We start from the raw sequence: 11539 nt of genomic DNA, 5'->3' as shown, positions 1-11539 counted from the left end.
TCTAAACAGCGTGCAGTAGCCTTCATTCAACGGCTCATCATATCTAGACGAATTTTCTGCTCGTCTGTCCACATCTTTTCTGAGTAGCATCCATCACTTTCGCCTGAAAGGGCAAAGCTGATGGCGAAAGTAAACGAAAACATGCACCTAAGCTGCACATGGCAGCTTCAATTCGGTGGAGTCAGTAGATGCTGGAACAGATTTTCTTCCTCCTTCTCTTTGTGACCCAGGCCCAGAAGCGCTTCAACGGAAAAAAGTCGCGGCGCGACGGCTCGCCCTGCATCCTGCATATCAGACTCTTCAACAGCCACAGACACACAGCAGAACAGACGAACAGTAGCAGAGATGAGGGCCAGGGAACAAAAACTCAGAAAAGTAACCCAAGTAGAACGACATTTCATTTACAACGATACGCAGGGAAAAAAAAGGGAACTAGTAATTCCCTATGTACACACCATTTTATGCGTGGAAGAACAAAACATAAGGGGGGAAGAAAGGAGAACAGGGGAGCAGGCAGTAACATGCGTTGCGATTTCACCGGTGAGAAGTGGAGATATTCCTCTGCGAGCATCATAGAAACTTCACTGATGAAATATCATACTGGATTCCTTTGGACTATTTCTTCACTTCGTAAAATGTGAGTGGTAAGGTCGCAGTGCCGCATCCTTGCTGACCTGGCTTTGACTCCTGTCTGGAGCGAACTTTGGGTACCTCACTCGGGTGGGCTCTACCTTTAATATATTGTCCACGGGGCTTCTCCGTAGGATCTCTCTCTCTCTCTCTCTCTCTCTCTCTCTCTTTACTTTGTAAAATGTGGGATGAATTGTCGGGACAAATCCCTGATATGCTCATTCTCTGTCTCGATAAGACGGACAACCTCCCCCATAGAAGGCCGCTGTTCCGGGTTTGTCCTGACACAGAGATATGCTGCTCTGGCTAGATGATACAGCCCATACGTGTCGTATGTATCTGCAATGCGCTCGTCGATCAGATCGTGCAGTGCAAGACTCTCCACCAAAGGCTCTGCCTGAAAATGTATAGAGATGCAAGAAAATGAATGCTGCAAATCGGCTATAAGACGTTGGCAAATGAAAAGGAGAAGAATCTACTAAAAAGAATACCCATTGCAATATGTGCGTGCACTGCCCTTCATGTTCCTCGAGCACCTTGCGACCCGATATCAGCTGGAAAAGAACGATGCCAAAGGCATACACATCTGTTCTGACAGAAACTATGCCATATTCAGCATACTCAGGCGCCAAGTATCTGATGGACATGACAAGAAAATCCTGGAATTGTCAGAAATACAGGAGCAAAAGGGTAGCATAAAATGGAACAGAGTTGAGATTATCGGAAGGATTAGAGAGTTTTGTGCTGACCCTGATTGCCCCAGAACCCTTGTATGAATAGAAGCATTGACAGCCTTCCATTTAGCAAGACCAAAATCCCCAAGCTGTGGAAGACAGGACGTAATTACAACAGAACAGATAAGGATTTGCACCTTCAAATGTACCAGTAAGAAGTGAGGTCTAGCTTACCATAGGAACAAAGTCATGTGTCAACAGTACATTGCTTGGGCGCAAATCCCGGTGAATTATTGGACCGGCGCGGCACTCTTCATGCAGAAAGCGCAGCCCCTTTGCTATACCAAGGGCAATAGCATGCCTCTTGTGCCACTCCAGTAAGCCTGCTGCCTTGTCTGTTTCATCAAGTGGCAAAAGAAAAGAGCAAGCTAAGGTTATGTTTGTCACCATCTTCATATTATGAATTAACTTTATGCATACCAAGCACGCACCAAATAAATGCCACTCAAGAGAGTTGTTGCATATATACTCATACACCAAGATGTTGTAGCTTTCTTTGCAACAATACCCAAGCAACATGACAATGTTCCGATGGCGGGCAAAACTGAGCACTTGCACTTCAGAGAAGAACTCGGTATAGCCCTGCGAGCTAGCTTCTTTACGCAACTTAGCTGCAATGACCTGGCCATCCTTGAGTCTCCCTTTATACACATGCCCAAATCCTCCCTCACCCACCAAATTCTCACTTGAGAAGTCAGCTGTTGCAGATTGGATCTCTGAGAAAGGATATTTCATGGATTCCTTGATGTAAAGAACTGATCTTAGCCCACAACCAGCACATAGAACTGGTCTTTCTGATGAATCGTACTGGCCGATCATGTTGTCTTCAATAGATTTTGCTGTAAAGATCAGGGGAGCATGCGTAGTATGAGTAAATACGGAATTGTAGATGGCCTGTGTAACATTATCTCTTGGAAGGTAAAACTACAGCTACTTGGTCAACATTGAACAAATATTTAACTAAGCTCTTGAATTCTGCATGAATGAGCTACTAGAATTAGAAAGGCCTTTTCTACCTTTTAAGCGCTACTAGGTCCCATTTTAACATTTCGGCAAAATAAACAAGCTAGTTGCAACTTTATGATTGTGCTTAATTGAAGAAATATGTCATACCATTGAATTCAGTCTCATCGATCACTGGGATGGACGTGACGCTCATTGACGGCGTGAAGTCTTGGATGCTGCTACCAACCACACTGGGGGTGTAGTACATCTCATGATTGGTTAGAGAGGCAAAGTAACTTACAGGCGATGACCTGATCGACACACGGACCTTGTCAGTATCTAGTGTTTTGGAACTTAGATCAAGTGACACTACTAAGTTTTGTAGGTCCTTCGTCTCCCCCATACTTTTGCTTGATAGATTTGTTCTAATTGACTTCAAGGTCTGCACTGACAGGTTATCTTGAAATGCCGCAACCTTACAGGCTATGTGCTTTTCGAAGTGCTTGAAATCTCGTCTGAAGTGCCTATAAATTCATTATAAACCAATACTAGTTTAGTTTAACTACTGAACAAACAAATGCTCCATTAGGATAGCATGCCAGGAATGATTATAAACAATAAATTATGCAGGTACCTATCTAATACAACCCAAGCAGCTTTACTTGAATTGATTTCATGGATAATGACAACCTTTGCTGGTGATCCAGGGCATACTTTGAGGGTCACACTAATCTGAAATAAAACAAAATGAACATCAGAATATAACCATTGTTTTCAAGAATATTGCAAGTCCTACTGGTAAAGCAGCTACTTATCCTAACAGAAAAATGAATGTAGGAAATGTTACCCCCACTTGGCGGAGCTCCTCCACATCCTGGAGGAGCTTGTCTTTGTAGTATTCAGCTTTCTTCGCAACCTGATCACCTAGGTACCGCAAGCTCGTCCCGGCAAAAGAATCACTAGATGCTTTGGTTTGGTATCCCACTAATAACGCAAAAGAAGTACAACAGATATAAGTTCTTCAGTAAATGAATATATTAATTTGAAGTAGGAGCCAAAATCTATACTCTACGAAGTGAACAGTGACTCCAAATCCCCAAACAACAGCAATAATCAGGAGCACGAGATAACACCACTCACTACAATTCAATGCCAGATTGAAAAAAAACTGGACAGAGCACTGCATTGCTGGAAGTTCTGACTCGGATTATACGCTCAAAAGAAGAATGGACAGTCTATCTTATACAAAAAGAATGGGAAGTCTAATTGCTCCCATACAAAAATCATGTGTTTATGCAACATCGACTTGTAACTTTTACACATAATGCGTTTCATTCTGCTGTTTTAAAGTCGATTTTCCTTGTCAGTATACCATTTATGAAGCTCAATAGACAATAGTGACACCCTTGTCTAAAATGTTAGTGATTCCAAATGCCATGATGCTTCTTCAAGGGACATCTATTACCAAATGACTAGTGAAACAGTGACCAGCAGGACTGAAAGCCAATCAGCACATATATGGAAGCATCTGTCAGACATGCATGAATACACCTAACACACACTCTAACAAGGAGAGGACAGCATCTAAAGTTTTCTACCTGACCACTACAATGATAATCTAACTAGCACATGGATGACAGAAATTAAGAATCAACTTCAATATAACACATTGACATTCCAAATCTATCAGTCTATCACCTATGTATATAAGCATGCACACAATATTCAACTACAGAGGTCGATCGCAACTAGGAAGCATTTTTGGGAAGTTCAATTCAGCACATGAATGATGAATGTAGACTCGAGAAGAGCAATTTAAACAAGAGTGGGTTAATTAGGTCGAGCAGAATGGCTAAGAGACCGTAACCCGACGGGAAATAGAGACCTAAAGGGGGAGCTCGGCCCTCACTCGGATTGGTGACGGAGTGGAGAACGCCGAGCACGAGGAGGGAGTCGCCGCCGCGAAGTATGTCGCCCCGGGCCACGAGCGCCCTGAGCGACATCCTGACCTCCACCTCGCGGTGGTCGCGGGTGGCGTCGAGCGCCACCACCACCATCTGCGGCGGCGGGAGGAGCGGCGACAGGGAGATGGGCATCGCGGCCGACCCGGCGCCCGGAGGGTCCATCGCGAGCTTGGCCGCCGCGGCGGTGGCGACGGCGTGGGTGTCCACCGGGCTGAGCGCGGAGTACATGGACGCGGGCGTGCTGATGGGGGTGCTGGTGCCGCTGCTCCTGCTGCGGTCGTCCCGGCGGCGGCGGCGGCGATGCGAGTCCCTGCTGCCATCGGGGCCGGCCGGGAGCGAGGCTATTAGTACCTGGAGACGGCTGCGCGCCGCGGAGTATATTCTCGAGAGCACGGAGTACATTCGGTGGGGCGGCTGGCGCGGGGGGCATCTCGAAGGCGCCCGCAGCGAATATATGGCGGGCACCTCATTGCCAGTCAGGTGGCCGGAGGATGATCCGAGGCGACGCGGCGGCTGGTCGGGCGCCTTGCTGTTGTCGCGTCGCGGGCGGAGATTCTCGCCGGCGGAGGCGGCGAGGGAGCGAGGAGCGAGGGAGCAGGGATGGGCGGGCGCTCGCCTGTATAACGAACTCGTTGTATAAGTTTTTTCTTCGAAGGAACTCGTTATATAAGCCGCTGGTCCCTTTCGATCCATATTTTAAGTTTTTAACTCCAGGATGAATTCCGCAACCGTGTGCTTTCCTCCGTCTTGGGGTAAATTATGGTTACGAATCACTCTTTCTCTTCTTTGAGTACTTCATTTTATTTTGGGGGAAAAAATGTCGTCCTAGTCATCGAGCTTGTTATGTTGCCATTGCGAAATGATTGTTTAAGGTTCCCGAATGACCTAGGAGCTGACATGAGTGTGCAATTTCGGTTACATCGCATCCCTTAGAAGGACCCCCAATGAAAACTACATTTAATAATAAGTGCTTCGGCTTTTGCACGCAGGACCTCGGATGAAACTCTTGGAGCAACTCCAGCAGATCCAGCAGAATCACTCATCCCGCGAATTTGTTATAAGGGCCGCATGTAAAAAGAACAAATGCGGTACCGTGAGGTCTCCGGTGGAACAGATCATGTAAACTTGTCCTGTAAAATTTTTGTGGCATGATTTTACAGGATATGATCCGTGCTGGAAGCCTCACGCCTCACGGTACCGCAAAATTTTAGAAGCTTTGCAAATTCATGATTTTCAACAAATATAAACTTAATAGAATCACAATATAAACCAAACTTATAAATGGTCCAAAAGGCAAATCACAATACAACAACTGTCTTCGTCACAACAAATGTTTAAATTCGAATAATTAATGCAACAACAAATGGTTCGGAAGGCAAATAATTATTTAAATCTGTGACGCCCCTGATTTAACCGTACATTAATCATACACGCAAATATGTACGATCAAGATCAAGAACTCACGGGAAGATATCACAACACAACTCTAGACACAAATTAAAATAACATAAGCTTTATATTACAAGTCAGGGGCCTCGAAGGCTCGAATACATAAGCTCGAATACACAAGAGTCAGCAGAAGCAACAATATCTGAGTACAGACATAAGTTAAACAAGTTTGCCTTAAGAAGGCTAGCACAAAATCAACAACGATCGAAAAGGCAAGGCCTCCCGCCTGGGAGTCTCCTAACTACTCCTGGTCATCAGCGGCCATCACGTAGTAGTAGGCACCCTCGGGGTAGCAGTAGTCTTCAATGGTGTCGTTTGGCTCCTGGAATCCGTCATCTGGTCGCAACAATTGGGTATGGAGAAAAAGAGGTAGCAAAGCAGCCATGAGTACTCATCCAAAGTACTCGCAAGACTTACATCAGATCTAAACTAAGTACGCATCTGTATCAAAGGAAAAGGGTTGTATCTGTGGACTAAACTGCAGAATGCCAGAAGAGGAGGGGAAGCCTAGCCTATCGAAGACTAGCATATTCAAGCATCTTGCAGCATATAGAAGAGTACAAATCAACATAATGTAAAGTAGTAGTGTTATCAACCTCGGCCAGAGATCCTTTCTCGACTCCCAGCGAGAAAGCAATCACAGAGCCATACTATCCAGTTATCATCTCATATCCAAGTCTCATCTCCATGTCTCATCTCAAGTACCCAGTTCTAGTTGTATCGATCGGGATACAACTCCAAGTGTCCGTTACCATAGGACAGGCTATCGATAGATGTTTTCTTCCCTGCAGGGGTGCAGCAACTTATCGACCACGCTCGATTAACTCCGGCCGGACACACTTTCCTGGGTCATGCCCGACCTTGGCCAAACAATACGCCACAACCCGACCTAGGCTTAGTAGAGAGGTCAACACGCCGGACTAAATCTATGCCCCCAGGGTTCATGGGTCATCTCCCCGGGAACTCCTGCACGTTGCGTACGCGGCCGGTGAGCAGACCTAGCTACCTCCTTCAAAAAGGCAGGTGCTTACCAGTCCAACCCGGCGCGCGCCGCTCAGTCGTTGACGTCTATTAAGCTTCGACTGATGCATACGACGCAGAACACCCATACTATGCCCACGTGATGGTTAGTGCTATTAGGCCAGAGGCCCCTAGGATCAAATATCCAAACTATAGTGGATTAGGAGCACGCGGTAACGAGCAGAGACTCACGCTCGATGTGACCCTGTCGGCCCGTCCCGAGTACTTGCGGCAAGGGCTAAGAATGCCCGGCCACGCCTCGTAAGTATCTCGCGAGCACCTTCCAGGTCAACCCGACTCCACATCACTCGCTATTAAGCTCGCGTGGGTACCCCTCAGGGCCGACCCGTCTTTAGTAACATGGTTCAATGCAAAGTCATAGTAACCATAGTAACTGTGTGTCTAACACCAAAGAGGAGACCCGAGGAATCACCCCCGAAGAATTCCACTCGATGTTATCATCAAGCTGAACGTAAGAGGATCCACCCTCGAGGTTCACACTTGAGGGGTTGCACGACAGAGCCGTAACAGAAGTGGTTAAGGAGGAAATCACCCTCGATGAGCTCGACGTATAGCTACACTACAGAGATCTCATTAGGAGTGATGTAAGAGGTTCCATCCTCGGCACTCGATGGTAACTCTGCAGAGTCGTACAACTAGGGGGGGTGATGTGCGGTGTCGGGGCCTGGACGTCGATCACGATGATCGAGTCATCAAACATAAAGCAAGGAAACTAGGACAAGGCGGGGTCATTGATGGATCTCTAACCAACCTATACTAAGCAGTTTAGGATAAGCAGGTAAGGTATGAAAGCAGGTAACAACAACAGGCTATGCATCAGAGTAGGATCATACAGAAAGCAGTAGCAGTTCTAATGCAATCATGAGAGGGAAATAAATAGGCGATATCGGAATGCTCAAGGGGGGTTTGCTTGCCTAGTTGCTCAGACAAGAAGGAGGGGTCGTCGGTGACATAGTCGATCACAACGGTATCATCGGTCTCGGCGTCTACCGAAGAGAAGAGGGGGAAGAAACAGTAAATATAGAGCAAACAATGCATCACAAGGCATAACATGACGACGGGCAGAGCTAGGGTTGCCCTAACGTAGTAGTACACGTTGCAGACGAAGGGGATAAACATCCGAGGATGAATTCCCAGCATTAGGCGGATTCCGGACAGATGAAAGAGAGGGGACGGTTCCATGTCAGCATGCTAGGGGCATGTGACAGGTGAATGGACCGCGCATTTGGATTCGTTGGATTTTTCTGAGCAACTTTCATATAGAAAACATTTTTATCGGAGTTACGGATTATTTTCTATGAATTCCTAAAGATTTTCTTATTTTCTGGATTTATTTTATTTACAGAAAATGATATATGACGTCAGCATGATGTCATAGTGACATCAGCAGGTCATCAGACGGCTGACCAGGTCAAACCTGACATGTGGGTCCAGCGGGACCCACATGTCAGCCTCCGCTAGCTTAATAGTGGACTAAACTAACCTAACAGGGTTAATTAGCGGTGTGGGCCCCAGGTGTCAGTGAATGTTTAGGTTAATCTAATTACTTCTGTTTACAAAAATGTTTTCAAACTAATTAATAGAGGGGGCCCACATGTTAGTGGCTGGGGCTGCCCAGTCAGCACGTTGACTGGGTCAACCCAGTCAACAGGAGCTCGCGGGGCCCGTTGGCAGCGACACAGGGAGGGCCGCGTGGCGGACAAGTCAGCAGGAGACGCCGGAGTCACTCCGGCGACCCTCTCGCGGTGGCTCCTCACCGGAGTTGGCCGGAAAATCGCTACGATGACCCGTTCTTCGCGCGCAAGGCGGCGTTGGGAAGCTGGCGACGTCGCACATTGGGGAGAGGTGCCAGTGGGCACGGGGTTGGCCAGAGTTGGGCGTAGGGACAACGGCGGCGGCGCCGGCATCCGGGACTAGGCGGAACCGGAGAAGCGGGGCGCGAGCGTGCAAGATGAGGAGTAGGGCATCAGCTACGGGGCTCCATGAGTGCGCTCGGGCGGACGAGCGAGGCCATAGTGGCTCGAGAGCTTGGTGCTCACAGCCATGGCGGTGGCCGGGGCACGGCCACGCGGCGGAGTTAGCTACGGGGCACGGGCGAGCTCGGCTAGAGGAAGAGGAGGAGCGTGAGCTCACCAACATTGCTGAGGACGGCCCGGGGGAGACGCGCGGCTGCCGGAGTTGTTGGCGAGGTGGCGGTGATCTGAGGAGGAAGAAGAAGGTCGTCCCAATGATGGAGGGGCTTCCGGTTCCTGCTCGCGGGCGTGGACGATGGTGCTGGCAAGCATGGAGCTCCAAGTCGCGTCGAAGAGGGATGGGGGTAGCGTTCGCCTCGGCGGACGCCGGTGGGCGGGACAGGAGGCGCTCGGTGGAAGGGGATCTGGTGGAGGGGAAAGGATCTCGGCGAGAGGGGCGAGGTGAGTGGAGGCAGAGATCGAGGAGGCGGGGAGGCAAGTGGGGAAGGGAGAGGGGAGCCCGAGGTGTCGGGGTCTTATCCCCTCGACGCCGGCGAGCTGGTGCGGAGCGGCGCGCTCGACCATGCCCCCGGTCGGTTGAACAGGGGAGGAAGAGAGCGACCGGGGGAGGTGGGCCGCCTAGGATGGGGGAGTTGGGCCGGCCCAGGTGGGCTTAGCCCCAGGGGGGGTTCGGTCCAAGGAGGGTAGAGGGCCTCTCCCACTTTACCTTTCTTTTCTTTTCCTTTCTCCTTTCTCTTATTTTTTTATCAGTAGCTTTTGCATTTTCTTATAGCCACAATTGACTTTGCAAAAATATGCTACTGACCAAAACAATTTCCTAGAATTATTGTGCACCACCACAAAAAGATTGCGAGGCTTTTAAAACAGTTTGCAATTTTTATAAATTAAAAAGGCATTTAATTTATTGCTTAGGTCACTGTTTTAAGTAGTTTAGGCCACTTAAACCCTTTGCAAAAATGTTGGTCCACAACCAATATTACCAGGAGAATATTTTACACATGATGAACATTTTAGTTGTCATGTTTGGGCATTTTGAATTTCACTCATAGTTTGAAAATGAATTCAACTGGAATTTGAAAGAACATGAGACAATAATGATCAGGCGCATGTTTAGCAAAAAGATTAACTTAACCCCAGGGGTTACTGTAGCATCATTACACCGGGGTGTTACAACTCTCCTCCTCTAAAAGAAATTCTCGTCCCGAGAATTAAGAGGTAGAAGGGAACAGGTCGGGGTATTCAGCACGGAGGTTATCCTCGCGTTCCCAAGTGGCTTCATCTTTAGAATGATTTGACCATTGCACCTTGAGGAACTTGGTAACCTTCTGGCGTGTTCGACGTTCAGCTTCTTCAAGAATGCAGATTGTATGCTCTTTGTATGTGAGATCATCTTGTACTTCAATCAGTTCCGGATCCACTTCACGTTCCCGATCCTTGAAGCATCTACGAAGTTGCGACACATGGAAGACGTCATGGACGTGAGAGAACTGAGGTGGCAACTCCAATTGATAAGCCACTAGTCCATGACGGGCGAGGATGCGGAAGGGACCAATGTAGCGCGGAGCTAGCTTGCCCTTGACTCCGAACCGACGAGTGCCTCTCAAAGGAGTGACACGCAGATAAGCTTGTTCACCAGGTTGATAAGTTGAACCCCAGTGTTTCCGGTCATAGTTGCTCTTCTGGCGGGACTGGGCCGCCTTGAGATTATCCCGGACAATGCGAACCTGCTCTTCAGCTTGTTGAATAATGTCTGGACCAATGAGCGTCCGTTCCCCAGTTTCTGACCAATTCAGAGTGGTTCGGCACTTATGTCCATAGAGCACTTCAAAGGGTGCCATCTTTAAGCTGTCTTGGTACCTGTTGTTATAAGAGAACTCCGCATAAGGGAGAGATTCTTCCCACTTCTTGCCAAAAGAAATAACACAAGATTGAAGCATGTCTTCAAGAATTTGATTGACTCGCTCGACTTGGCCTTGGGATTGGGGATGATAAGCAGTGCTCCAGGTAATATGAGTTCCCATTGCCTCTTGGAAACTATCCCAGAACTTCGAAGTGAAAATACTCCCGCGGTCTGAACTGATCTCCTTCGGAATGCCGCGGAGTGACACAATTCTGGAGATACACAAGTTTGCTAATTGACTAGCAGTGATAGTCTCTTTGACTGGCAGAAAGTGAGCAACCTTCGAGAATTGTTCGATGACGACAAAGATAGCATCGTTACCTTTCTGAGACTTGGGAAGGCCAGTGACGAATTCCATTTGGATCTTATCTCACTTCCATTCAGGAATCAGAAGCGGTTGTAGAAGTCCAGCCGGTTTCTGATGTTCTGCTTTGACGCGACGACAAACGTCACATTCTTCAATATATTGAGCAATGTATTGCTTCATTTTAGACCACCAATACTTCTGACGGATGTCTAGATACATCTTCGTACTTCCCGGATAAATAGAGAGAGGGGTGTCATGCACTTCTTTCATCACCTTCTCTGACATAAGCTCAAATCGGGGTACGATAATGCGATCTCTGAAGTATAAGGTCCCATCTTCAGCAAGCGAGAAATCTCGGGATTTCTCTAAGGCAAGATCCTTTTTCATCAAATCCACGTGAGCATCTTTGGCTTGAGCAGACTTAATTGCTTTCAGCAGAGTTGGTTCCAGGACAAGGTTATTCAGAGAACCTTGTGGAACTAGTAGAAGGTTCAGCTTGCATAGCTCTTCATAAAGGCGGGGTTGAGCTTTGAAGACCATGTGATTGTTGCAATATGACTTACGGCTCAGGGCATCGGCCATTACATTAGCCTTGC

The 11539-nt window shown here is 47.8% G+C and overlaps 1 protein-coding gene across 1 annotated transcript; it reads right to left on the bottom strand.

The window, feature by feature from the left end:
- Positions 1–366: 366 nt before the first annotated feature.
- LOC125545594 (inactive protein kinase SELMODRAFT_444075-like) lies at positions 367–4863 on the bottom strand. The gene is made up of 9 exons (XM_048709608.1): positions 4219–4863; positions 3157–3293; positions 2944–3041; positions 2478–2833; positions 1796–2203; positions 1539–1699; positions 1380–1453; positions 1122–1266; positions 367–1027 (listed from the first exon to the last, which is right to left on the bottom strand). Exons 1-9 carry the CDS (start codon positions 4673–4675, stop codon positions 800–802), a joined length of 2064 nt encoding a protein of 687 aa, XP_048565565.1. The 5' UTR covers positions 4676–4863; the 3' UTR covers positions 367–799.
- Positions 4864–11539: the final 6676 nt, after the last annotated feature.

This window comes from Triticum urartu, chromosome 3, assembly GCF_003073215.2.
Source record: "Triticum urartu cultivar G1812 chromosome 3, Tu2.1, whole genome shotgun sequence".
NCBI classification, from domain to species: domain Eukaryota; kingdom Viridiplantae; phylum Streptophyta; class Magnoliopsida; order Poales; family Poaceae; genus Triticum; species Triticum urartu.
The sequence above is the reverse complement of the archived record's forward strand: the minus strand, read 5'-3'. Positions and strand labels throughout refer to the sequence as shown.